The sequence below is a fragment of the Rousettus aegyptiacus genome, unplaced genomic scaffold (genome assembly GCF_014176215.1).
Source record: "Rousettus aegyptiacus isolate mRouAeg1 unplaced genomic scaffold, mRouAeg1.p scaffold_m13_p_10, whole genome shotgun sequence".
Taxonomy (NCBI): Eukaryota; Metazoa; Chordata; class Mammalia; order Chiroptera; family Pteropodidae; genus Rousettus; species Rousettus aegyptiacus.
Genome location: NW_023416285.1, coordinates 41129253 through 41157038, shown reverse-complemented (window position 1 = coordinate 41157038; position 27786 = coordinate 41129253). Strand labels below are relative to the sequence as shown.

The 27786-nt window shown below is 39.6% G+C and overlaps 1 protein-coding gene across 6 annotated transcripts in view; it reads left to right on the top strand.

Annotated features, from left to right (window-relative positions):
- AFF1 (AF4/FMR2 family member 1) overlaps nt 1–27786 on the top strand; it is a 166496-nt gene that overhangs the window by 126359 nt on the left and 12351 nt on the right. For all 6 annotated transcript variants that reach the window (XM_016161023.2, XM_016161022.2, XM_036227730.1 and 3 more), the window contains 8 exons: nt 9083–9137; nt 9254–9294; nt 11630–11786; nt 15806–16744; nt 25213–25316; nt 26126–26372; nt 27065–27156; nt 27356–27413. In XM_016161023.2, the coding sequence (XP_016016509.2) occupies nt 9083–9137; nt 9254–9294; nt 11630–11786; nt 15806–16744; nt 25213–25316; nt 26126–26372; nt 27065–27156; nt 27356–27413 (1693 nt within the window). The remainder of the gene's footprint in view (nt 1–9082; nt 9138–9253; nt 9295–11629; nt 11787–15805; nt 16745–25212; nt 25317–26125; nt 26373–27064; nt 27157–27355; nt 27414–27786) is intronic.

Here is a 27786-nt window from a genome sequence, read left to right as displayed (position 1 = left end):
TAAAGCCCTTTAGACCATAAAAGGCTCTGGCCAGTGTCCTGTCAGATGCAGTGAGGAAGGGGAAGTTGAAGAGCTTGCCTCCCACTTGGTAGTAAGAATAGAGGAGAAGAGCTCGCCAAGGAGCCCAGTGAGTGGAGGCAGCAGTGCCAGTAATGAAGGAAACAGCTGTTTCCCTGTGCCTGTGGGTAGAGGAAGAAAGGCACTTGGGTCTGATCTAGGCCTAAGAAGTAAGTAGCTTCAGACTGCGCAGGCCAACGTCGCACCTTCCCACACCAGTTTCCATCAACTTTCAGGCTTAGGTGGTTGGTAGGGACTTAAACCACTTTCTGTGACAGTTTTGCTACTCAGAGAAATGGGTAGTTCTCCTGAAAAGCAAATTAAACCACAGAGATCAGAGGTGCCTAAAAGTTTCTAACAGGTACACTTACATCTTGAGACAAATGTAGTGTTTTCTGTATAAAAATTATTAAATTGCTATCTTGAAAGTTCCCTCGAAAGGAATTTTGTTATGATCCTTAATTCATTTAGAGAACAGATGAAAGTAGGGCCTAGTGGAGGAGAAGAGGAAAGGGAAAACCGGTACAGGAGGGCAAGTAGCACCGAGCCTGGGCAGATAAGGAGGGCCGTGTGGGTGGGGCTGGTGGTACTGATAAGTGCCAGAATGAAATGTACCCCCAGGAAAGAGGAAGCGCTTTTATGGAGACTGGGTGAAAGCAGTGTCCCAATTAATTTGTAAAGTGCATTCATCGTTTCAGATATAATACAGTAATTCCCGTAGTGGTCGCAGGTTAATTTGATCTGGTGTCAGCATTAGGGTTCTTTGACATGCACTTAGACTATTTCCATGGCTCATACAGTGCCAGGGAGATAGTCTAATGCATTTTGGATGTCGGGGGGGAAATAGTCAATGACAGGGTCGTATGCACTTTGGTTTTAAAAATCAATCTAGGTTATGATGCTTTTTATTTCAGAATTACTAGTACTTGGGAATCCTTAGAAAAGTAGAATAGTGCATACGAAAGAAAAAAGAGGGATCTTGAACTAGAGAATAAACATGTGGAGAGTCCATTTTGACTCATATCTGTCGAGAGAGAGAGAGAGAGAGAGAGAGAGAGAGAGAGAGCGCGCGCGCGCGTGTGTGTGTGTGTGTGTGTGTCGGAGGAGGGTGGAGGAGCTGTTAGCCAGGTGGTAGAAGGATCTAGGTGTGAAAGAAATACGTGCTGAATCTGTCGCTTTTAATTTCTGTGGTTGAAGCTCTAGTTAGTTCTCAAGTGATATAAACCTGCCAAGCTCTGCATGGAGGTGATTAGCTAGGATGTCAGCGTTGTTTGCCCCTAAGTTTAGGGGAGGGGATGTTACTTTTAGGGCTTCTGGCTTTGGAATCTTCTTTCTTTCCAAGGCTTACATCTGTTGAGTTCTCAGGGCAAAGTACAGAGTTTTGTTTTGTTTTTTTGTTTTTTTTGTTTTTTGATGTAGTCATTATGTCCTTTATATAATTGTAGATCCGTTCCCTTTCTGTGAGGCTGGGTTCATTTTCTGTTGCCAGTTCTTTTGTCAGGATCTCAAAAGGGATAATCTGTTAGTGCTTTATAAACTAAAGTAGTCGATGGGTATTGTTGTGGCTAACTTTCTTCTCCCTTCCCACTCCCTATCCTGAAGTTGCCAAATCCTTACTAGAAAGTGTCCTCTTTTATTTTTCTTATAGTTGTCTCAGAAATCATCAGTACTTTTTTAGACTGGAGACAAATTAGCTATTAGCTATTATAACAATTTTTATTATGTGACAAGTTTCTTTTGAAGGAAATATCTGGACATAAAGGCTGGGATTGGGATCGTCCCAGGAGTTTGATGAGAAGTAATGATAAAAGTTGGGAACAGTCTATGATACTTTTTTAAATGAGCCTGAGTTTTCAACTTTTACTCATAAACGTTATTGGTTTTTAAATATCTTGGCGAAGAACTAAGGAAGCCTTATTCTTTCAGTTTATTGTATAATAAAAATCATATCAGGACACATGTCAGCTGAAATGTCCTAGAATTAAGTCTGAAGAAGTGGCTTACTTGGACCAGTTCAGTTAAATTGTTTTTAGCCTCAAGAAATTACTTACTTTTCTTCTTTCATAAGCTACTTCTTTCTGTCTTTAAATGTTAGCTTACATTATGTGAAAATGTTTTGCCTGGGTCTTTTAATCCTTTATTCTTATGGCAGCTCTAACTTAGAGTGCTATTTGCTGATAAGTATTATGGAAGAAGCAGAAATCACTCTAATGTGCAAAGCTTATAAATCATTTGTCACTGAGATCATACCTCATCTCCTGAAAACAAGGAACAAACATTTGTGCTGCTCATTTGTACATTGGTAGGTCTACATTAAACCTTCAGAATCACAGAATGTAAATGAAGATCCCATTCTTAGTACCAAGTTCCCTGTACTCAATGCCAGCCTTTGCTTTATTTTCACTCTCAACTTGATCTGTCTGATCCAGTGATTGAGAATCCAGGGTTATTGGTGCTCATAATTATTTCAGTAACCTAGATATATTAAAAAGTGTTTTCTTGTTCTCAGGAGAAAAGTTAGAGCTATAAAATGAAAGAGAACAAGAGGATGAGGCAAATAGCTTTTTCTTTTTCTTTTTTTTTTTTTTTCTTTTTTTTTTTTTTTGAGTTAATGTTTGCCATGCTGTGGAGAAATGAGAATTTGTAAGATTGAGTATTGAAACATTTCTGTTCCTAAGTGAAAGCAAACGAATCATTCTGTGCAATATTTTTAAAAAATGCCCTTATTTCAGGATTGTAGTCACTAGGGCACCTTAAACCAATATTTAGAAAATACTGCAACTCTCAAATATATAATCACCTCTTTTCCCCTATCTGCACTGTGCTGTGACTAGCTTATGGTAGAATTTACAGTCGCATGGCATAATCAGTTTTGAACTCTTGGGCTTCCAACTTTAATAGACAATATTCCAGGGACTTAACATTGTATACAAGCTTATGTGGGGTGAGGCTATGAAATGAAGCATATTTTAAATAATTATACAAACACTGCTAAGGTGCTAGAGGATTGTCTTCTTCAAAGTATTCACTTTGGAGCTATACTTTCTCAAATGATGCAGCCATGTCTTGAAATACCTTGGAAGCACCCCTTTGGGATAGTATCTACTACCATACTTGGTCTTAGACCAAAGGTCAAATAAAATGGACAAGAAGAATAAATTTATCAAGTTCCTGTTGTATGTTAGGTAAGCATTAAGTAAATGGGTTCCGTTTGAGTTTTACAAAAGAAAAATCATTCTCATCATTCTTTAATGTGCTTTTGACTCCAATTATATAAATTATTCTGTGGGTTTGGCTCCAGGTTACTGAGATATTTCCCCAAAATGCCATTTATCCATTCAGTGTGTAATTATTGAACACACGCTGGGTGCCTTGTGCTGCTTGAGGCACTTGGGGAAACAGTGGCCAATAAGGCCAATAAGAAAATTCTTCCACCTCTTGTAAGTAAATGAGGGTGACCTGTAATATAAACTAGGAGATGTGATAGTGACAGGTTTGGGGGAATTTTGGGGAGATGGTGGTGATACTTCTTGGGAAGGAGATCAGAAAAGGTCTCTCAGAGGAGGTGACATTTGATCTGGAGCCTGAATGGTGAGAGGGCGGCATAAAATGCTGGCCACCTTTAAAGGAGCTTGACAATTTATGCTGCAGGCTCCAAATGTGTTTGAGGGCATCAGGGAATACTTACTGGAAGTGACTACTTTGAAGTAGTTTATTTGCATATGCAAAACATGGTTTTAAAGGCATCCCTAAGGGTCCAGTTAAGTCTCACTTATTAATCATAACTGCTAATTCACTACAAAGTGACCCTTGGCTAATTTAAACATGGATTGAAAGATCGAATAAAATGTTTTAAATTGCTAAGTATCTATTAGCCCTAAACTAATTTGTACCTCCCACCCATTCTAGAATGCTGGGTTGTTAAATCAACAAAGTGTGGTCTACTTTAAAGAGAGTTCATATTCGCTCTGTCTCTTGACCGTCTCTCTCTCTGTGCCCCGCCCCCACCCCGCCCTGCCGGCAGAAGCCTCCAAGGCACTCCGTAATCTACCTCTCTGCCTCCTCCTCTACTACCCTCTCTTCCCCCCATTCAGAAGTACATTTTATATCTTGGCCACATTGACGTCTTTGCTGTTTTCTATGCCCTGATTACTCTCCCTCCAATTTCTTCTCCTCTCAGGTCTCTCCTTGGATGTCATCGCCTTATCGACACAGTCTTCCCTAACTACCCCATGGAGAAGAGCAACGCACACCCATCCTTTCTCTTTTATACTTTTGTTTCCCTCCATAGGCTTCTGACCCCTTGAGAAAGTATGTTTTTCGGTTGTTTATCTCCCTCTTCTAGGCTTTAAGTACCACAAAAGCAGGGATTTTTGTCTGCTTAAAGTTGTATCGGTAGAGTCTAGAGCAAGGCCGGGCTTATAGTAAATACTCAGAATAAAAGTGGAAGAAGAAAATACTACACATTAACTTGATTATATACCTATAAGCAATATTTACTAGACATGATTTTCAGCAATAATTTTTCTTTCTAGTTAGCCAGTATGTTGCTTTTTTGCATTAGTGTCTAATTCGTCATACTTATTGATTTAATCTTATTAACTTTGAAATTTCCCTCAGTTATACTTTGTGATTTTTCTCATCCTTATTTGACCTCAGATAATCTTCACTTCATCCATGGAGTTTAAATAATCTTCTGCAACTCTGGCAACAGTTTTTACCTTAACAACTATATAAGCTTGATTACTACAGTAAATCGTGTGCTGAATCATTTCCCCCTCTATCTTGTTAGTCCGTAATTGCCCCCAAATGATCTCACCATGAATTTGAATTCTGCCAACTACTGTCACTATTTGGAGAGTTCCCTTTATATGTTTTGTCAAAACTGCTTAAGATCTGCTTTTTCATTTTCTCATTTATTGTATATGGAGTCCTCTTCATAATTTGAAGCCTTCCATCATCTTGTACAGAGCATTTGTAGGTCTGTTTTCTGCCCTCTATCAAAAAAAAAAAGGAATCAAATCCTGATTGAATTTAAAGTTTTAGGAATTATGAATCTACTTTAGAACCTAACCTCCTTCTCTTTCCCTGCACTCTATCTCCTGTTCTGTCCCCAAATCAATTTTAAGTTCGTGAGATTGTACAAGCTTATACATTCTCACATGCTCATTAGCGGTTTCTGAAAAGCATTACTTCACTTACCATTTTGAGCACACCTAATACCAGGGTTGTGACTTATTAATTGCAAATAACTACTGTGAGCTTGCTTTCACTTGCTCTTTCCCAAATAAAATCTATGGCCTGATCATAGGAACTGTTAAGCCAAGAAATCATTTTATTTAAATAGTTTTTGGGTTCTGAATTTAGATGTTACAGAACATTGGCAAGCCCAGTATTAGAAGAGTGGAAAAAGAATAAAGGCCTTTCTTGTGTATCTTCACAACAGTAGCACTTGGATTCTGAGTCACCGAGGCATGCCTGCCAGAACGTGTACATGGTTCTTTAAACTTTGTAGAACAGCTGCCTGAAGAATGCATTGGTACAAAAGAGTTTGAGGATTGTTTGTAAGCTATGAGTAAAAAGTTTACCTAACCAGTAATGTAAAATGTGGTTAAACCTGCATGGTAGTTCAAAGAGTTATTTGACCTAAGCATTTGGCTTTTGATCAGTGTGAGGGTAGGCTGTGTGGTACCATATGCTTTGAAATAACTGCTTTGTCTTAGAGTTTGAAAGTGAAATTAGTTATTTGACCAGTTTCAAAAGTATATAAAGTTTAAAGTTCATTGATTTTCATGAGGGAAAATAATGTATTCATTTTGTTCCCATAAGGCAGTTACTATTTTTTGTTGTCGTTTTTTCCAAATCAAAGTCTTTCCTCTCTGTGGGTTCTAAAACTTATGTTTCATTCTATCAGTTAGATTTTCTAGCCACTGTATCCTGTGTTCGCCAGAGCAAGGGTATCATGTCAGATAGAATAGTTTTTGTATCCTGGCTTCAGTGTGTACCAGTTTCATGGTCTTAGGCAACTTATATGGCCATTCTTGGCCCGTTTCCTCATCCTTGGAATGTGAGAACATGGCAAGAACTAGCCCACAGGGTTGCGAGTAAAGGAAATGCCTATAAAGTCCTAATCACAGTGGGTACAGCCATGTAGTACTGTTACTTATTCAGCAGAAAAAGATGCTGTTCATTCAGCCAGCTTTTTTAGGTGCCTTCCTCATTCTAGATATGGAAGCTGTGAAGATGAAAACAACTCCATCCGGCCCCTAAAAGCTTACATTTGTGTGTATCTCTGGGACTTATGTTCTCCTGACCTAGGTTTCATTGGTGTGAGTGAGACTGGATCTAAGAGATTTGACTCTCTCTTAGTAGGTATCTCAGTGTTCACCCAGATGTGTTATAATTAATTTTGTCATTCTTCACATTCAGTGACCATTTATTACATATATAGTATGTGAAGTATAGTTTAATATAGTATGGTATACTAATGTGCTTGCCCTTAAATATAATTGTGGGACAAGTAGCGGGTTTTAGCAGCTGATTCCTTTAAAATTTTTTCCTCATCTCTGAAAATGTTAACCTGTCGTCAGGTAGCATTTTACCCAACTACATAGATTCTTTTTTTTTTTTTTTAATCCTAATGGCATTTATGATGAATTTTCTTTTAGCAAAACTTAGTTTTGGTTTTTAAGTAACATTTTTTTTTCTTACCAGATGCAGCGCATGTTTGTTATTAAAAAAAAATATGTATAAAAATTTTAGAATATATCTTCTTCCACTGAGAGCATGCTGGTTTATATAGTAAGCTACCCATCTCTGATGATACAATACATTATATTTTCTGGAAGATTCTGTGGTTACTGTTGGTTGGGTTGGCATACACTGACAATATGCTATGTCTCTTGATTCTCATGTCAAATAACTTGTACCCATGAATTCGATTAAATAAAGTACCACATGTAAATTCCTAGTATATCCTACAAAAGTAATGGATTTTGTTTGACCCTTTTGGTTTATCATTGCTTTTTGATTGATTATTTCTTTGGAGATATCTTTAGCAATCCTTCTTCAGAGGTCACTGTCTTTAGGTCCTGAATGAGTATCATACCTGCAGGCTTACTTTGTTATTGTTTACCTAACAGCTCTGAAGGAGAAATTTTTAGAATCTGGAACAGCATTTTTATGGTCCTTTTTATTCCTTAACAGTCAGTAGAGATAAAGTCAGAACATATACTTTCTGACTTACTGAATTTATCTTACTTTCTGGCTGACCTTAGGTGAATGTATTCATGGAAGCTAGGCATTCGGTAGCTAGGCAAATTTAACAGGGTATGTAGTCCTCTGCTTACAACAGGAAGTGTGATTGGATTATTTGGTGTTTGATGTTTCAGAAAATTAAGGCAAATCAGTTTTATACAAAACAAACTCAGTGACTAAGAAACAAAGAGGTCCATTTACTGTGGTTTTGTTGTTGTTGATTAACATTTTTTCCCTTACATTTATTCACAGATATGTTTTTATCTTTTGTTGGTGTGTACGCCAGCTAAGCCACCATTCAGCAGTAAACCTGTCGAGCGGCTTTCTCTTCTTTACCACTATGATTGCTCTTGCCAAGTCCTATACTTGAACACTGTGTTTCCTGGCCTTACTAAAATATGAATTTAGCTTTCATTAGATAAATATTGAGTAAGGCTTATATTTACAAGTAGCTAACAGTTTTCATATTTTTTTTTTTTAGAAACTTATCACAGGATGTTTTTAGAACATTTATTGGTGAAAATACGTCCTTGGCAGAATTACAGTATTGCTCGTAGGTGGTCATTATGAAAGAGCCAAGTTTTATCATTTATTTTCATTACAAATGATTTCATTACAGTGATTTTACCAAGGATTCCCAAAATAAAACAATGGCAGGTAGTGGGTTTGCGGTAAAAATTATTGGTCAGATTATTAAAGAGGTATTTTTAGAAATACCAAAGGTTTGTAACCTCTAATATAATTTGCTTTTTGGATCATCAGTAATACTCAAGCAGACTTCTATTTTTCCCACTTTCACTTAAGCATTTCCTCAAATAGTCATTCTCATAAATTTGGGGGAAAGTGGGAGGGAGCAATGGCTGATTAATTCCTTTAATATTTGGGTATCTCCATGGAAGAAGGGAAAGGGAAAGAGAGAGGAAAGGGGCCAAGAATTGAGTGAACATGTACAGATTGAAAAATGTTTGCTTTTAATATTTCAGTTCATCATAAACCAGACTGCCTAGAGATAAGTATTAATATAACTTTGAGCAAGTGAACTAAGTTTTTATTTTTACCAGAATGATAGCAGTAAGGTTAACCATATTTTTTAGACAACAGTATTATTTTTATTTCTACTCTTTTCATTGACCATGTTTAAACAGACAAAAGAGAATATTTTTGTGTATGTGAAAAATCATGTTCAATATTAATAGTCTTTTAGACAAAAATGTAAGTGAGCTCTTTAGTGACAGTTGCCTTGATAAATTCACACATCTTACTATAAATTCATATATAGCATTTTTTAAGTGTCTGACAGTGTCTTAAGCACTTTACAAGTATTTATCGAATATTAACTCATTTAATGGTTAATCATTTAGATTAGAGACTATAGAAGGAAATAATTTGAGTGTATTGTGTATCTGTCCTCTCCCTTTTCTCTTTCTTTTTCCTGTTCCTTTTTCCTTTCTGTTCCTTTTTCCTTTTCCTTTTTTCTTCCACGTGGACCTCGGGACTTTAGTCTTAGGGCTGCCAACAAGTCTAGTGGTAGTTCTGCTTTTTATGCTCAGATGTGTGAAAGATTAGTTTTAAGGAGCTTGGACTGAACTAGTTTCTGTGTTATAATTGTAGAACTTCCATTTCCAGTAAATAAAGCATTTGATGAATAAATAAAACCTATACCTAGTCCAGCCCTCCCTTTTTTTAATCATTAAGCATATTTTCTATTTATATGCTAAAAGAATCATTAGACATTATTTTAAATTTGACATGTCTCTGTCCTATCCAGCATGCTTGAAGATGACCTTCAGCTCAGTGACAGTGAGGACAGTGAGAGCGAACAAGTAAGTTTTGTACACCCCATAACACCAGGAATCCTTTTCAGTCTAACATTTCCAAACTGCTTATTCTAACCTGTTTTTTGTTTTTTTCCTGCTCCTTCCTTATTGTGAATGCCTAGACTCCAGTGAAGGCTCCTTCTGCATTTGCACCTCCAAAAAGGTACTGTGTGCAGGTTTCTCCCCCATTTATACAAAACATTTTGCATTTTTCTGCCAAAGGGAAAAATTCCAACCTTATTTAGTACTTTCATAGCTTCTTCATGGGGAAGGAGATGGAGGATCACACAGTTAAAAGAAAGCACCTGTTTAATATCTTGGAAGCTGCAGTCAACCATAGAGAGGTTGTCAACTCCATAAAAGAGAAAGTGCCCTGCACCCACCTAAATCGTCAGTTTGGGCGATTAAAATTTTCGAGAGTTTAAAATAAGCTTAAACTCTTTCATCAGTATTATGTAACCAGTATTTGAGAAGTTACCCTGAAGAGCCCAATGTTTTTAAAGTGACAGATTTGCTGTGTTTTCAAAAATTAGAAAGCTGGATTTTCCATAGTGCCTGTTTCTTAGTCATACGAATTTTCTAATTGTTTCGGTTGCTTTTAAAAACGACTCGCAGTACATTTTAGTGTGATAGAAAAGGACTCTGTTTTCACTTTGTAAACAGCTAGCCATATTTTTAAAAATATGATGCTTTAAGTTTTTGAAATGGGAACTATCTGAACTACCTTTATAATATTTCTCTCTAGTACTGGATTTTACGATTTATTATGCCAGTACCTGACTTCCATGGAGAAAGAAGTGTTAATCCATTTCCCGTTTGCCCCAAGAATACTCGCCAGCAGCACTCGTGGCAGCCACGTTTACCCTGAGATAACTCGTGGGTTATAATTCTAACCTTACCCCCAAAGTTTGTCACGACATATCTCACTTTTATTATTATTTTCACATCACTCTAGTATTTCAATAGGAAGAAATGACATCATTCTAATTATAGCATTCTTCTTTTAGTAGTATTTCCATTTACAAAATATAGTAATTCTCGATAGATGAAAATGTCAAATCCTAGAAAATGTAGCATTCCTATGCATGATGTTAACATTGTTCTCAAATAGTTGTTAGCCAAAGATTCATTTAATGAATCCAATTTATGTGTACATTTCTGTTACATTAGGATTAGAGACAAGTTCTGGTTAGAAATAGCTCCAAGAACAGTTTTTATATTTTATTTTCACATTGAAAACCAGTTAGATTTGCTTCAGCCTCAAAGAGTGTGTTTATGTAAAATTAAATTAACGTAGGCAGCGAGCTGTGCTTTTTTTTTCCCAAACGGAAAATGGGTTAAATTACTTCATAGCTGTTTTACTCCCTTGAGATGTGGTCATCCATTTCGAGACGAGCTCAGCAATATCCCATATCCCATACATATGATACTATAGTTAGTATGGAGGAAGCTTGTACAATTATGCAAGGTCTTATGGAGTCAAAAGCTCTGCTCATTTATTTATATCCCATTTTGTTCAGTAATTTCTGGTGGCTTATAATGACTCATAAAATACGACAAAGTAGCGTGACGTAAAAGTGAAAAATAAAAATTTTTTAAAAGTGGGGAAAAATCAGGAGGAGGAGCAACACTGAAAGAGTATCTCATTCCGATCATCACTGGCTTAAGCTCTGCAGCCATCAACGTGAAAATGATTACAGACTTGACGTAGCATTTCATATGAGGGAACTATGTGATAGTGTGTTCGTTTTAAAATGACCTCAACTAGTGGTTTATTATCTAATAATGTTTGATTCTACTTATTCTAATATTATATATAATAGATTTATTATTTACTATTTTAGGAAGACTTGGAGGCATTCAGGATTATGGTTATTGATTTATTACTTTGGTCAATTCCTTTGAGGAGTTTTAAGACATACTTTGAAATTCTGTATATGTCCATCAGTGTGATGAGTGTGTGTTTTCTCACTGACCTAGAGTTATCACCCTATTCTTAAAACTTGCGGTAGTTAATCTCTACTTCAGCTGATATTTGGGGATCATCCTAAGCCACTCAGAAGAATGTGTTAAAACTAGTTAACTCTGGTTTTGTAGTATAAAAGCAACCATAGACAATACATGAAACAACAGGTATGGATATGTTCCAGTAAAACTTTATTTAGAAAAACAGGCAGCCGTTCCAAGCCATGGTTTACCAACCCCTGATATAAAGCACCCAGCATCTGTATAGTTCAAAATATTCTTTGTGAACAAAATTTCATGGACTTCTCCATTACATAATTACCTGGTGAGCTATTTTAAGGGTTTTTTGCTGATTTTTGAGCAACCATGGGCCTCTCTCTCGACTGGATGACATGATAATTTAGTAATACAAGGTAATAGTGAGGCCTTTCTTTTCAAGTAGCAGAAAAGTGGGCAAAGCAGGAAATGAGTAAAGAGGGAAGAAATCCACCTTGCGTGGTGTCTTCAGATGGTCTCTGTCGATTGCTTCTCAGTGCTCCTCAGTCACTTCCAGAAGCCGTGGCCTCAGCACATTCCAGTGGTGCGGAGTCAGAGAGCACCAGTGACTCAGACAGCTCCTCGGACTCCGAGAGCGAGAGCAGCTCAAGTGACAGCGAAGAGAACGAGCCCCGTGAAACTCCGGCTCCTGAGGTACCGGGTCCCCTCCAGGAAGCAATCTAAGATGGCAGCATTCTGGCTTTTGGGGCTGGTGTCCCGTTGTGCGCCAGATCATGGGGCTGACTAGTTTTGTCCCCCAGGGCAATGCTTTCCTGCTCCTACCCTGTGTAGAACCAGCTGTTCCTATTTACTTATTTTTTACCAGACATTTGGCAGTGGAGGTTTGGGAGAGAAGTCTTCTCTCTCCTGTTTAAAATGATAGGTTCTTTTCTGTGTTGCTAGTGTTGTCTCGAAGAGCAGCTCATTAAGAATGTTTGCACACCATTTTCTTTTCCTTGCTTTTGAAAAAGTAAACTCATTTTTAGTAGGCTGCTGTTTTAGTATTAATGAGAATTCTCTTTGAAATTTCAGGAATGCATGAATTAAGGAAATCAAAAGGAGACAGCCTGATTTAGCAAAGGGCAGGAATGTGAACTAGAAATAAGTCATCAGAGGTTCTATTTTTGAATCACTAAAAGCCATGCATTAAATTGATGGCGAAGTGATTTGCCAGGGCTGTGTTTCTTGCACCCTCTGCCCCATGTAAAACAGGGATAATCGTGTTTGCCTGTTACCTGCCCTTGGGAGATATTGTAAAGGTAAACAGATGAGATTGAAAATCTCAAGCACTACATATATCTAGAGGATTTATGCTACTCACTAGATTGTCAAAGGCAAGAAATTTAGTAACGAGTAATAAGGTTGCCAAATGCCCTCAAAACTTGGCATAGCAATGTAAAAATTATGCTGAAGAAGGGACACTTAGTGAAAAGAGAAGGCATTTTTTGCTGAACTAGACCAGCTTGTATAAAGAAAATTATTCTGGATATGTAAGATAGGAATGCTGGGAAATGAGATGTTCTGATTTAAAAACTATTAAAGTTTTTAGTACTTGTATCTGCTGTTTAGAAAGCAAAGCATTTCCACTGTAATATTAACAGAATCCATCTTGAGATCATGTAGTGAGACTTAAGAGCCATGTCTGAGAGCAAGAGAGGCTGAGAAAATAAATGCCATTGTTTTGTTAGCCATGAGTTTATGTTCGACGCAGAGGAAGTGCTCAATAATTTTTTTTTTTTTTTGAGTGAAAAGACATAGACCAACGTTAACTGTACTTGATGCATCTTTCAGATTTTAGAAACTACTCTCTGTGTTTCTAGGGGTTCTCTGTGTGATACTAATTGCTGTTGAAATTATTTTTTATGCCTCAGGAAAAGAGATACTGAATATGCTCTGCAGACAAATTATGTGATTATTCACTGTTAATGTTTATAAGATATTTGCTTTGTATCTCACCTTTTTCAGTTAAAAAAAAAAAATCTGCATGCTTGTTAGGTTCCTAATAGAAGGAAGGGAATTCAGTTAAATAGCAAACTTCAATTAAGATAAAATGGAAATGGCACAGATTTGCTTTGGATTCATATTTTACTAGAAAAGTAGGCATTTATTGTGCATAGCTCAAAACTTTTTATTCACAAATCATAATTCTTCTAAAAATATATGAACTTTTGCCAGTTTGAGAAGTTAGGAGAGGTAAGGGGACATGTCAGACATTTATTAAAATGCTTACGAAAATTAATCATATATTTTCACTTTTGATGTGCAGTGTTTGACTTGCTTCAGCACTGGCATGCTGGGAATGGGGGACAAGGAAAGGCAGAAAAAAAAGTTCAGATCTTGATCCTGTCAAGATTTTATTTAAAATTTTATTTTAAAAATCTATTTTTAATCAATCCATTATGTAAAAGGTCCCACTATCCCAACACCCAGATAATATCTGATCTTAAAGGACTTCTATCTATTGTACATCTTTATAAGCAAGTAGACAGAAAGAATTTCCCCTTTTGGACATTTTTAGGACTACAGTGGAAGGAAAGGTGTTTTCTGTAACCAGGACATTCTTTTAGGGACTACTAAATGTATCTTATACTGCCCTGTTTGGGGAGAGAAAAAAGGCAGACTCTGCCTATACCAGGAGTGGCTTTTCTTTTTGGTTCGCACGTAAATACATACTCCTCTATAGAGCATGTCAGTGACGAGTACAATTGTAAGCACAGCCTTGGTGAGGTATGTCCATACCTTTCTGAAGAAGGGGTTTTTGTTCCTGAGGTGATTGGCAAATGATACAGCCTAATGTGTTGTTCCCAGTTAACCACTAGTATTACCACACCCTTAAGTCTTTGCAGGAAATAATGTCTGACAAGTAGGTGTTGTATGCTAATCTTTTCTCTACCCTTAACAATCATCCCGTCTTGTTAGAATATTGAATACATTTAGATTACATGTGACAAAATGCCTAGCACTTAAGAGTAGTTTCCTTCTTCCCTCTCTCCCTGCTCTAAAATTCAAATTTGAGCCTGGGTATAGAGTTGATGTAAGTAAAGGGAGCTGTAAGAGGGATTATGTTATCCTAAGCAGCAATATAGGGTAAGCAGAAAAAATGTTGATAGAACTATCTTTCTGGCCAAAGCATGGTCCTGTCTGGTTCCTTGAAATCTCTCTTAGTTCTGTTCGGTTTCAGTTGCACTAAGTCCAAACCACCTACCCGATCATTTCATTATCTAATCTTGTCCTAGCCAAAAATTGTTTACATTATATCCACATATCTTACATGTATTAAGTTTGTATGTTTTTATAGAGTTGAATGATTTGGCATATTCCACTTGAGAAAATTGTTAGCAATCTTCTCTATAAAATATTGTCCACCTCTGGGAGCGATCTCCTGATCCATCATCTAATCAGTTAAATCCCGCATGGAATACAAACCACCTGTCAGAATGACTAAATCATATGCTCAGTGCTCTAGGAAGTTACTTGAAAAAGATTCCACACTAGATTCAGCTGATTAGATTATGGATAAGGGTCTTAAGGAAAACATGTAGCATGCCAATGATGTACTTCCCCTTAAAAAAGTAATCATTGTTTACTCTGTTAGACACTAATATTTTTCTATATGGCATAATATTTATAGGGACAGCGATACATTTATAGGAATGCTCAAATAAGTACACTGTATGCAAGAGATAATAGTGGAATTTGGAGCCCCACACAGAGGTTTCTGTCATTCTGTTGGTAAGATCAAATAGCCTATTAGAGAGAGACGATTTGATGCATCAAATCATCAGTTAGCAACAAAGATTTAAACAACAGTTGAGATACCAGGGAATGTCAGGAACTTCTCTTTATTTGTCAAATCAATTGCACAGATAATCAGTATAGTCTCAGTGCTCTGAATCGTGTGCCCTGGAGCCTCCCTCTGTGTCTTAGGGAGAATAGGTGTTAGATCAGATCAGCTAGTCTCAATGAGAGACTTAATGCTTGATTTTTAAAGAATTGAAGTGGGACTAATGCTGGGCTGATTTTACCTCATTTTACTCTTTTTATCAAGGTATAAAATTTGAAAATTGGAATGTATCTGTGATCCACTGGAAACCTTGTCGCGTGTAAATATTTATGAGGTTTTAAGTAAATAAGAGAATTGATATCAAATCTTGAAGAAAGTAATTTTCAGTTGAAAAGTATGGTAGAGGACAGAGCATGAAACCTATAGATAACCACCCAAGACTTAGTTTACTCATTAGCCTTCTTCTGAAAATCCTTGGTAAAAGGACTCTTTGTAGTTTTCATTTCTCACGATTTTCTGATCGTTTAGAAGCCAAAATGTGTCAGTTCCATTTAAATTAATACTGTAATTACCATTAGAACAAAATATTTGTGCTACAGGGATTTCTCAGCAGTTTTCAGTGGTCTACACTGGTCAATATTTAATGGTCTGTTATTAGTCAATACCTGCCACAGCAAAATTCCCATAGCACAAAAAAATTAGCAGATTGTTTTAAGAGTTAATTGTTATAAAATTTTACCTGTAATTAGAGGAGGGTAAAAATGGCCTGAATTCTTAGGTTTGGAATGATTGCATCTCCCCTGGACGGTCCTATAGAGTGGGTGAGTATCGCAAGAGAAGAGTCAATCGTCATTGGTCAGTTAACACTTTTCTCTTGTTCCTTTTTCAGCCCGAGCCTCCTACAACAAACAAATGGCAGCTGGACAACTGGCTGACCAAAGTCAGCCAGCCAGCCGCCCCACCAGAGGCCCTGGGGAACGCAGAGCCTCCGCCTCGGCACCCGGCCGGGAAGGGCAAGGGCAATGACGGTGGCACCACTAGTCACGAGCATTTAGAACCCAAAGATCCTCCCTCCAGAAGTTCCGGCAAATCCCCCAGGGTTCCTCCCGAAGGCCCCCAGGCTGGCAAGAGGAGCTGTCAGAAGTCCCCTGCCCAACAGGAGCCACTGCAGAGGCAAACCATTGGAACCAAACAGCCCAAAAAACCTGTCAAGGCCTCTGCCCCGGCGGACTCTCGGGCCAGCTTGCAGGTGGAGAGCGAGCCGGGACTTCCGCACAGCTCCAAGGACCAGCCTTCCAAAGATAAGCCCAAGGTGAAGACGAAAGGGAGGCCCCGTGCTGGAGACAGCAGAGAGCCCAAGCCAGTGGCGCCCACGCCCAGCGAGAGGAAGAAGCACAGGGGTGGGCCCCCGGCCCCCTCGAAGGCACTCTCAGGCCCAGAGCCCACGAAGGACAATGTGGAGGACAGGAGCCCTGAGCACTTGGCCCTCGTTCCCCTGACTCAGAGCCAGGGCCCCCCGCATGGTGGTGGCAGTGGTGGCAGGACTAGTGGCTGTCGCCGCGCTGTGGTAGTGCAGGAGGACCGCCGGAAGGACAAACTTCCGGTGCCTTTGAGAGACACCAAGCTGCTCTCCCCGCTCAGGGACACGCCTCCCCCCCAAAGCTTGATGGTGAAGATAACCCTCGACCTCCTCTCTTGGATACCCCAGCCACCTGGGAAGGGGAGCCGCCAAAAGAAACCTGAAGACAAACAGCCACTGGCAGGGAAGAAGCTGGATTCTGAGAAGAGAAGCTCAGACAACTCAAGCAAGTTGGCCAGAAAGAGAAAGGTGAGTGAGGGGGGCTGGCGCTCTCTGCAGTGTGGTACGTCCGTGCCGTTGGCTCAGGATTGTCTTTGGCACTTGATCATAGCCCTGAGTTGCCTCAGAAGAGGCGAGATGTCTGTCTGGATTCGATTCAGCCTTTGCTTCTAAACCAGAAGTTACTCTTTCATTGCAGACTTGGATGCTTCCCACTCTGCAGACAGAGATTAACCAAGTGCCAGATTCCTGTAGCAGTCTTGCTAGTTTGAAAAACTGCAATGGTTTGCCTCTGCATGAGGCAGTCATTGAAAAGGATATCTTATTTTAGGATAATGTATCATTTGGGGGTATATTTTTATTTATTTTGTTAACATTGGTATTTACCACCTTGCCCAGTAGATTTTGCCCTAGAATTTAAAACCTTACATGAATCAAAGTGTTAATTAATGTTCTGAATTCATGGAAGCTGCCATACATCAGACTTTTTTACCCCTGTAGTACGAACTTTTTGATACTGATATTACATCTATATTTTAACTCATGGGTGCCAAATACTTCATCAGTTTGAAATCACTAGATTAAGAATTTGTGACCTCTATTTTTCTTTTTTATTTAGCCAAACTTTTTTTAATAAGTTTTTATTTTTCGATTACAGGTGACATTTTATATTAGTTTTAAGTGTACAACATTAGTGATTAGACATTTATATTACTTATGAAGTGATCACCTCGATAAATCGAGTACCCATCTGACACCATATGACCGCCTTTGTTGACTTTTATTAATAAGCAGAACATTATAAAAGTGTTAGATAGCTGTTGAACTTATGGTCAGGACATCTTGTGTTGACTGATATAGGCTAGTATGGTACACTGTAAAGTATTGAAAAGCTGTCATTTTATTAATTGCAATTTTTGGAAGTTTCACTTAAGGAATGAACATAGTAAAAAAGAAAAAATATATCCCTGCATTACTTAAGACCCCCAGTGACGTGGACATAATCACTATTTTGGACAGCCTCCTTCCTGCCTTTATTCTGAGTCACTGAGCTTCTGACAGATGTTTTGCTGCTGCTTGATGGTGAAAGATTAGTGAGTTTTTTTTTCCCCAGTGACATTTCTAAGCCAACCTCCCCAAGATTCAGAGTCAAAGGCACAAGAAGAGCCAACTCTTTCCTGCTGAGAAGGAGTAAAGATTTTAACACGCTTATAAGTACACAAAAAACTTCTTACTCAGTTGTGGAAGTTGAGCTAAGAATAACAAAGGACAAAAAGATCATGAAGCCTGCTGTCATGTCTGATTCAACTGATTACTCCACTTGGTTAAAAATATAACATGACTCTACTAAATAGTAAACGGTGGCTCTTTTCTTCAGAACTTTGTCGAATGAGATATGAGGGTATTGCTACCTTAACTGCAGCAGGGGCTTGTCAAGTGGGGTGTGTTTAAGCACTTTTTTAGGGAGAAGAGGGTATTACTTTTTCTCATGCGAGAAAACTACTGAAACAGTGTTTATGAGTTAAAGGTGTAAAATTTAATGGAGGAAATTGTGATGGACCTGGCTAATGTACCTGAAAAGACTTAACAAATGCGCTCATTTACCTCCTCCTCCTGGGAACTCTCTTGTCACCTGTCCCCCCAGCTACCATGGTCTTGTCTAGTCTCCAACGTGCACCTTCTGCATTAGCTGGAGTGGGGAGAAATATTAGTTTCTAAAAATGCTTACTACCCAGGTGGCAGTGTTAGAAATCAGAGGCTCGCCCAGACAGTTCTCAGCCCAGCCCACACTTTAATGCGGATCTACAAGTGTCCCTTGTGGCTCCTGAAAAGGAAACTCAGCCCTCCCTGTCAAGTTCATGGGCTGCGCCCTCTGAAAGCCCTCCGAAAGCCATTCCCAGAAAGCCATTCCTAGCCCGTGGCTGAGCTCCACTAGGGCGTCTCCTTTGTCTTTCAGTTTAGAGGATGAAAAAATAATGAGCCCCACATATCAGCCAAGTGTGCTTTCTTTAAAGTCCTGGCAGCAACTGAGAGCTCTGGCCCTGGGGGCAGTCTGCCTCTCCCACAGCACTGACAGGGCCGGGGTCTGAGCCAGTGGCGCCAAAGCCCTGACTGCTCACTGTGGTCACCTGGGGAGCCGTTAGTACTGGTGGCAGGCTGGGAGCCCCTGCAGCAGAGCCTTGTACAGGGCCAAGATTGTACAAAACTGTTTCTTCGGATCGAAAAATTCTTCCAGTGTGCTGCATTTAGATGCCATGGATCTAGGAAACCAGGTATTCTTGAAGTATGTCATGAGTTAGAAACATTACTGAGAAGCTTTCCGGTAAATAAATATAAAAAGGTCCACTGTATAGTTATTTCATGATCAGAGAACCATGCGTCATTTGGTTTCACTTCCTACCGGGTTCCAGGTATTGTTAGCATTGAGCACTGTGATCCTCAGACCCTTCCCTGCGTGGAGCAGGTTTCCCCCTCTTCTGTCATGACCCTGACTCTGTTTGGTCAGGGCGCCAAGCCGCCCCCGGGGGCAGCCCAGCATGTAGGCCTGGGATCTGAGGCAGCACTGTTCTCTCTTTAAGCTTGGGCGCCTTTCCTCAAATCTGGTAGTGGAGACTTACTCGTATTCTTCATTTTAAGTGGGATCACTAGAAAAAGCTCTCTGAGGATTTAGTGAGAACAGTTGAAGAGCGTACCTGATCTTTCACATTAGTGGAATTTAGTGTTTTTATTGAAAAGCCCTTTACGGTCTGTCCATCCCGTGAAGCAAAATTTGGGAAATAGTTTCAGAGCATAAACAGATCCTTGAAGCCATTTTAGACTTAAAAGGGTGAAAAGGTAATCGTAAAGAGGCAATGGTGGTTAACAGCTGTGATGAAGCCATCAGATGTGGCACATATAGAAATGTACATATATATACATATAATTTTACTATAAAGGAGTGAGTAGGGAACAGTTCATGGGGAAAAGTAGAGAAAATAGTGATGGTAAAAAGGCATGAACCCACAGTACTTTTTACATAAACTATATAAGTTCGTCATCCTGATTATAGTTTCTAATTTAAAGTACAACTTATTTTTTTTAATAATTTTTATACCTGAGTTGTTTTCTAGATTTGAAAGAAAAACTGAAGTCGAGAAGCACAATAACATATACAGCCAGGCTGGTGCAATTGTGAGAGGGCTTAAAATGCACCTAATGTGCAAAGCAGAGTTCTGGCCACCTCTATAAATCTCATTTAATTACTTCATTTAAAGATTGCTTTCAAAAAAAAAAAAAATACTAGACTATCTTAATAGTCATTTAGATAAATAACAGGACAGGGAGGTACATTCATTCCTGTCATTTCCTTTTTCTAAATAATCGGTTTACAGACAAGAAGCTTTGATATTTTTCGGAAACATTTCAGCGCCATCGTTTACGTGTATTTTGAGACGTGGGAAAGAGAAGTTACGGGATGTGGTGGGGAATATGCATTTTTATTGTTTGAGGATGGTTGTTGGTTCAGTCCTTCCCTTCTATCCAAGATCTATCTCCAGATCAACATTCCTAGTTTTTGTCCTTCAAAATCAAGAGTTTGAAGGACAATAATTTCCTGAAGCCACTTTAATTTCTTTATGCTTTTGTATGTTGCACTAAGAAGAGCATTGTAACCATATGCATGTTAAGGCTGTTTTAAGGCATTCTCATGCCTGTTTTTCCCCTCACCAACAAGAAGAAAAAGTGGATAAATTTTTTTTCTGTAGTACTTATCCCAGTGACTATAGCCTGTCTTCTCAGTAAGTCCTGCCCTCATTCTTGATGCTAAGTTGGACTTGGCATCTGCTGTATCTTTTTTTTAGTTAACCATTTTGGGGTGACATTGGTTAATAAGATTATATAGATTTCAAGTGTACAGTTGTATAATACATCATCTGTATATTGTGTGCTCAGCACCCAAAGTCTAGTCCCTTTCTGTCACCCCTTTACCCTCTCCCCACCCTCTTCCTCTCTAGTAACCACCATTCCGTTGTCTATGTCCATGAGGTTTGTTTGTTTTGTTTGTTGCTTTTTGTTTGATGTCCCACATATGCGAGAAATCTTATGGTTCTTGTCCTTTTCCTACTCTGCGTTGTCTTCTTATTGAACCGTCCGCAGAGGCACGTCCCAGAGAAGTGCCCAGATTTCCCAAAAGGCTGCTCCACTTTTCCTACACTCTATGTGCTACCAGGCTCATTTCTTCCTGTGGAAGAAGATGACAGAGTCTTAGCATTTGAGTGCCGAGGTCTGCAGGTCGCTCGTTCAACCACTGCCTTATATGGATGAGATCCAGAAAGGCTCTAACGTCATTCGCCGCTTAGTAAAAGCAGGTTGGAGCTTAGGTATGCTGACTCTTCCCAGTCCAATGCCCTTTCCTTTCTGTCACACTCACCCCCCCCCCACACACACACACACACACTCCTTGGAGAGAGTCACAAGGTCATGGTTCAAGACCATTGTACTGACTCTGGCAGTTAGGGTGTCATCCCTGACTCAGTCTCTCCATTATGACACCCCAGTGCTGTAAAACACCACCCCCAACTCCTTCTCCACTTCATATCGTCCTTTCAGATGCCTCTATCTCTCCCCATCACAGCCACGCTCCTACGAGACTACCTTAACACCTGTTAGAAACATTATGGCCCAAAATGAGTGTCAGTTCTGAAAAAGCCACCTTTAGCTCCTCTTCTCGCTACAGGTACCTGGGTGGCAAGCCAGCGCCGGGCAGGCACCAGGCTGCCCTGCAGCACTCTCGTCCCGAAACCACCTTGGTCTAGCACAGTCCTTCCTCTTCCTTTTATGGGCTTCATTCTTGCCCTTTGCTCTTCTCCATGGGTGGAGCGGCATTTGGCATCTAATCCCTGGCTGCCTGGCCCAACAGGTTAAGAAAAGCAAACAAGTCAGTTAGGACCAGGTCATCAGCCAGCAGCCTCTTCTCGTAGGTGCATTACCACTGAGACACTTATCCTTCTGGGAAAAGGGAACTTCCAACACCCAGACCTCCTCAGGATTCCCTGAAATGGGGCTCAATCTGTGGCTAAGCCACAGGGCAGAGGAGACTTCTTTTTCCTCTTGAAGAGAGAGTTCAGCACTCTCATCTTGTTTTCAAATGGCTTCTCAATCCAGAAAAACCTTAACTCCTTCCCTCCTGTTTTCCAGTCTTGAAATTCAAGCCTGCATTTCCTGCTACCCCGTATTGTAAGGCTCCCTCTTCCTGAATCCGTCCACTTAAAGTTGTAGTGCAGTACTGTTTCCAGGGACCTCAGCTGCTAAACTTAATTTCCATGCCAGTTAACAAATACGGAGTGCCTGCTCTGGGGAAGCCTCTGTGCCTGTTCCAGACAGAAGATGACAGGGTTCCAAATGCACAGTGTACAAAAATACTAACCTCAAGCCCAGAGGCTTGAGCTCAGTCAAGTGAGCAAAATGAATAGAAGAGGATTTTTGCTTTAGTGGGTTTAATGACTTCCTTTCTCCCAGCTTACAGAATACAGCTTCTAAGTTGCTACATGTCAGTATGAAGCACATTACTCAGAAAGTGCCAAAAAAAGTTGTTAATGCTAGCCTTGAAGTCAGCATTTAGTGATTTCTCGGGGTTTTTTTTTTCCCCCCTCCCACTTTTCTCTTGAGTCACGGATTGGCACAAGCCAGGGTTATAACCAGTTAGTGAGGATTGACTCACTATGAATCTTATTTTCATATGTGGTTTAGAAGGTCTGCCACGTTGGTTTAGAGTTATAACTAGCATGTTCTAAGCAGCATGAAAATATACAAACAAAAATTAACTGTCTTGTTCCACCTCTGGGGTCTGGTGTTTTCTTTAGGACGTAAACTGCAGATGGATTATGCTTAGTTTTGCCTTGGGGGCTTATCCCATGTGTAACTAACTGCCTAGAAATACCTTCGACTAAAAAAAGTATATGTTACTAACTACTTCATATACAGTGTCTGTCTGGGTATTTTAGCAATTTCTGCGACATTTCCCAAAGATAAATTTCCCGTCTTCTTACACTGCTTGCTAGGCCAGTTCACAGCCTTTCATCTAAAACTCAAGAGAATTCATTAAACCCGTGGGTGGCAGAGACCCTGGGGCACAGTTGGTTAAGTGACAAGGAAGATGCTCCCTGTAGTAGGGACCTCTCTTAATCCAGTCACTTCCAGTTTATTCTTTTTTTCTCTGCTAACATCGATGACTGACCCAAGCTTCACCGTTGTGGATTGTTGAATGGAGGCCTGTGTGCTGTGCAAAACCACAACGAGCTTTCGTTTCTCCTGAACTGTGCTTCAGGATCCTGCTGCCGGCTCACGCTGAGTGCCGCATGAGAAACAGCTGTGTGAAATTTCCTGTCAGGTTTCAGTTGTGCTTTCAGGATGTGCTTATTTATGTCACAAGTTATCTCCTTATTAGGTTTCTCAAGATATTTTTTTTCCACTGTTCTGTAATGAATGGTTATATTTCTGGGCACCTGGTTCGCTTTCGTCTTATCTCGCCTGTGCATTTTATAATTCCTTCTTTGCCTTAACTAGTGGGGGTTTCAGAGCCCACTTTGCAGATCTTTCTAGAAGTGTGTGGAGCAGCGCTGTCCAATAGAAATGTAACGTGAGCCACATATGTAATTTAACATTTTCTAGTAGCCACACTAAGAAATATAAAATGGGGGCAGGGGGACACCAGTTAAAGTAATTTTAATAATAACTTTATCGAATCTGAAATATCACTTAAACATTTAATCAATATAAAAATTATCACCTTTTCCTTTTCTGCACTGAGTTCTTAAAGCCACTTGTCACTTCAGACTAGCCACATCCCAGCACGCCCTAGACGTGGGGCTGTCGGGTGGGAGTGTGCAAGACAGCGCAGAATCGGCGGCCCTGAGAGGCGCAAGCCTTCCCTTGGGTTTACTTTCTCTCCTCCACCCACATTTTCCCTTCTTAATGTTCTCACTTGTGTGTACACCAAGAGATTAAAAACAAGCATATTTACAAGCCACCTGGAATGATGCGTTTTGAAGCAAGAAATGTTTTTCCAAAGGTGTTGATGGCAAGCTGAGTGGAAATACACTTTCGGGCACATTTGTTTGCAGGATGCCGGGAGGATGGCGTGGTTTTTTTTTTTTTTAATTTCTCCTTCTTTCGAGCGGGGCTAGGCTGCTTATTAGTGTCTGGGCAGAGCATGAGTCTGCACATCTTAATTTATTCATTTTTCTTGGAGAAATTCAGGGAACATGAGACAGAAACAGAGAGAAGCAGAGACAGTCAGTGTGAAAACTGGGCCTCCCACAGTCGGTTAATTTGAAGAATGTTTGTTTCCCTTAAGCCTTTAAGGGAGGATTTCAGGTTTTTGAGGGATTGTCCTAGATTGTCTGGTGGTGTCCCGGATTTCTTTCTTGTTGAACGAATAGTTGGAGGAGTTTAATTCTAAATACACATCAGAATTAATTGAACAGCTCTCACCAATCACTTCACCTTCGCTTGCTGGAGCAGTGGTAGCTCCTGCCCATGGGGCATTGCCTGAGCCCAAACCAGGGTGCAGGAGGCCACCATCAGGTCGCTGGGTCAACGTGCTGGACTTTGTGCAAATTTGCTATACATGTTGACAAGTGAGCACAAGAACATGACTTTTTGCCATGGAGAATATTTGTTCTTTGAATGATTTCATGTATTTACCTTTCACTTTAGCTGGTATAAATGGATGCTTTTGATGTACTTAACTCTTATAGAGTTAAATATCCCTTCTCATTACTCCTCCGTCACTTAAAATCATATTTAAGAATCCTTAATTTTCTATCAAATTTCTTGAAAAATAAAAACATATGACCGTATCTTTCTTTACATGTATAGACTTAGTTTTTTTAAAAAAGAAACTAAATATATCAATGGAGGAGAAAAAGCCAGAGTCCAAAAGCAACTATTCTTATTTTGTTGTATGCCTTTCTGGCCCTGTCTGTAAGATACATAGAGGATTTTGTAGCCTGTTTCATTTTCAACAATTTACTTGTTTATTCATTAGGAGAAAAGCTAAGCTTTAAGTACTCCACTTCTAATTTTATATGAGCAATAAATGGGCATAAGCGGATGCTTCTTTTGAAAGAACCAGGAACCTTACTCATAAAATCAGCTGTTATTACTTGATGCAAATAGGCATGTTTTATTGACTTTTTATATTTAGAAAACAACAATGACGTATTGAAGTCTACTACTTATTCTTGTTGTCAGCTATTACTTAGACATCCTGTCTTTCCTGGGTATAAAGAACAGTCCTTCCTCATGTAAAACTTGGTCTCTGCACAGATCACATCAAATCTAGATTGTCTGCCTCCCCACCCCGCGCCGCCTCCCCGCCCTCCACACACGATGTAGGTACTTAGAAGATTGCTGTGTGTGTATAGGTAGATGTCTCCAAAAGTTTAACTCTTCTCATTGTTTTTATATTTTGCCTGTGCGATTATGTTTCTAAGAGCTTTGTTATACTACCATCATAGGGTGAAGCAGAAAGAGACCATGATAGCAAGAAAGTCAGACTGGAGAAAGAAATCAAATCACAATCTTCATCTTCACCCTCCCACAAGGAATCTTCGAAAGCAAAGTGAGTATAGAAATTAGGTACAGCCTAGAGAGGTGATCGAGTCTTCTTGGGTCTTGACATGGCAAAAACATTTTTGTTCTGCAGTAGAATGGGTGGATTAAATTCATTCAGGATCATTTGGATGTCATGGTAAGTTCGTTTCATGCTGCTTTCATCCATGAGGACCTTATAGAAATTAACAATTCATTTGGCAGCAAACTTGGACTTATCAAAAACATTTTAACAGTGGAATATTTATTTCCTAAACACCTGGAATTGACTTCTTTCTAAAGGAATTTTTACATAAGGATAAGAAAGATGCTATTATCTCTACTTTGCAGAATTGGAAACCAAGACACAGAAAATGACTTGTCCAGAGTTACAAAAAGTATTATTCACTCACTGATTTGTTCAAGAAATTGCTTCACAAAACGATGTGGCAAAAACAAGTGCATAGTGTCACTGCGAAGGGATTTGAGAGTGAGAGAAGGAGTCGGATGTGAAGGTGGCAGCCGGGCTCGCCTGCCTGTCGAAAGGGACAGGTTAGGGAGCAGCTAATGCAGACAGACTTGCTTAGAGAGCGTTAGAGCCACTGGCAGACTCCACAAGCTCAGTGACAAATCATACAACTTCATTTATTACTCATCGGCAGGACTGGATTTTTCAAAGGCATCAAAAGTCCCTGAAATTTGGCCTTTCTACAAAAAAATGGACTTCACAGTTTGTGATATCTTAGTCTTTTGTATCAGCAGCCATAGCGTCCTTTTAACTAAACACCTTTGTTATATAGTTCATGTTCTACCTTAGTTTTATATGTTGTTTCATTCCAGAACACCTAGGCTCTCCTCTGAGCCCTCAAAGAAGGACATGCTTCCCCCTACCCTTGCGTCATCCTCATCCTCATCCTCCCAGAAGCCAGCCAAGCCTGCACAGAAGAGGCCACGGCGGGAAGCACAGCCCTGTGGCCAGGACCCTCCCAAAAGTGCCAGTAGTACCAAGGGCAGCCATAAGGACTCTCCCGTCCCCAAGCGCAGAAAAGCAGAGGGGAAGGGTTCTGGAACCGCTACAGAACACAAAGTAAGTAGGGGAAGCCTCAGTTTTGTAAAATGGGATGTATCGATGTGTGTCTTTACTTGAAACTCCCAAATATGTTAAGTTCCTAACGATGGTACTTCAGAGATATTCGTCAGTTGTAATAAGGCAATAATGAGTTGTTCGTATATAAAGTTCTACTCTTCAGAGGAAGAGTAAAACATAGTTAGCAGTGCATGAACATTTAGGTGTCAGTTTGCTCTTAGTGATTCAGAGGTGAAAAATCAGAATAGATGTTTCGTGTTGATTTTCTCTCAGGTGTTTTGCAGTAATAAATGGCTATCCTAGTTAGTTGTTGGTTTGACTATTCGATCTCATATACTTTCATTATTGATTATGATGGGAAAAAATTATCCACTATTCTCAAATGCAAGTTCCTAGCTTCCTGTTAACCCGGGTGTGTGTACATTGACTAAAAAGAAAATGGTACATTTATCTTTGTTCATTATCTGTTCTCCTGAACAGTTTTGTCTTATATTTTTTTTTGAGTCTCTTCTGTATTCAGAACCTATAGTTTCAGTTAAATCTAGCCGGAGAAGTGCCTGGCCAAGCTAAATTATGCAGTGTTTGATTTCCTCTTTTTTGAACTCCTATTTTGGGCTAATTCAAAGGGACAATACATTTAGGTCAGTGATCTTAAATGTTAGAGTGTGATCTGTATAATGATTTTTTTAAAGGGATCTTCTGGAGACACTGCAAATCCTTTTCCTGTGCCTTCTTTGCCAAATGGTAACTCTAAACCAGGGAAGCCTCAAGCAAAGTTTGACAAGTAAGATTTTGGATGCTCACTTCTCATTTATTTGCCTGTTCCTTCTTCCTCCTTCCCCCTCCTCCTCACTTCCTTTTCCCCTTCTTTGCCCTCCTCTCCTCCCATCGTTTTTCACCCTCTGAGTCTTCTTCAGTCACCTCGCGTCAGTCTAGTTATTTTAGGTTCACATGACCCACCCCGATCTTCTCTTCCCTTTCAGACAAGCAGATCTTCACATGAAGGAGGCGAAAAAGTTGAAGCAAAAAGCAGAGTTAACGGTCAGTCTTAGCTCTTTATCCCTTTGGTAGAATGTTTTCTGATAAAATATTTGTTATCTTATTCTACTGTGTCTAGACCACTAAATATATTGGGGCGAGCGGCGGGGGGTGCTGTGGGGATGGGCAGCAGCCGGAGGGAGGAGTATGTGGGGCCTGACACTGACCATAACATAAGCAGGATCTTGAGTGGGGGGTAAGGGATTCTTACTGAAATTATTATTGTTTTTTTGACTCCATTAATTGATCATGAGAAAATATACAAAGTACCTAGCCACAAGTTTTGTATCTAAATGAATGAAAGTTGATCTACCATGTAGTGTTTTATTTAATACACGAGTGCATCCTGTCCCACTGAATCAATTCTTTGGGTATG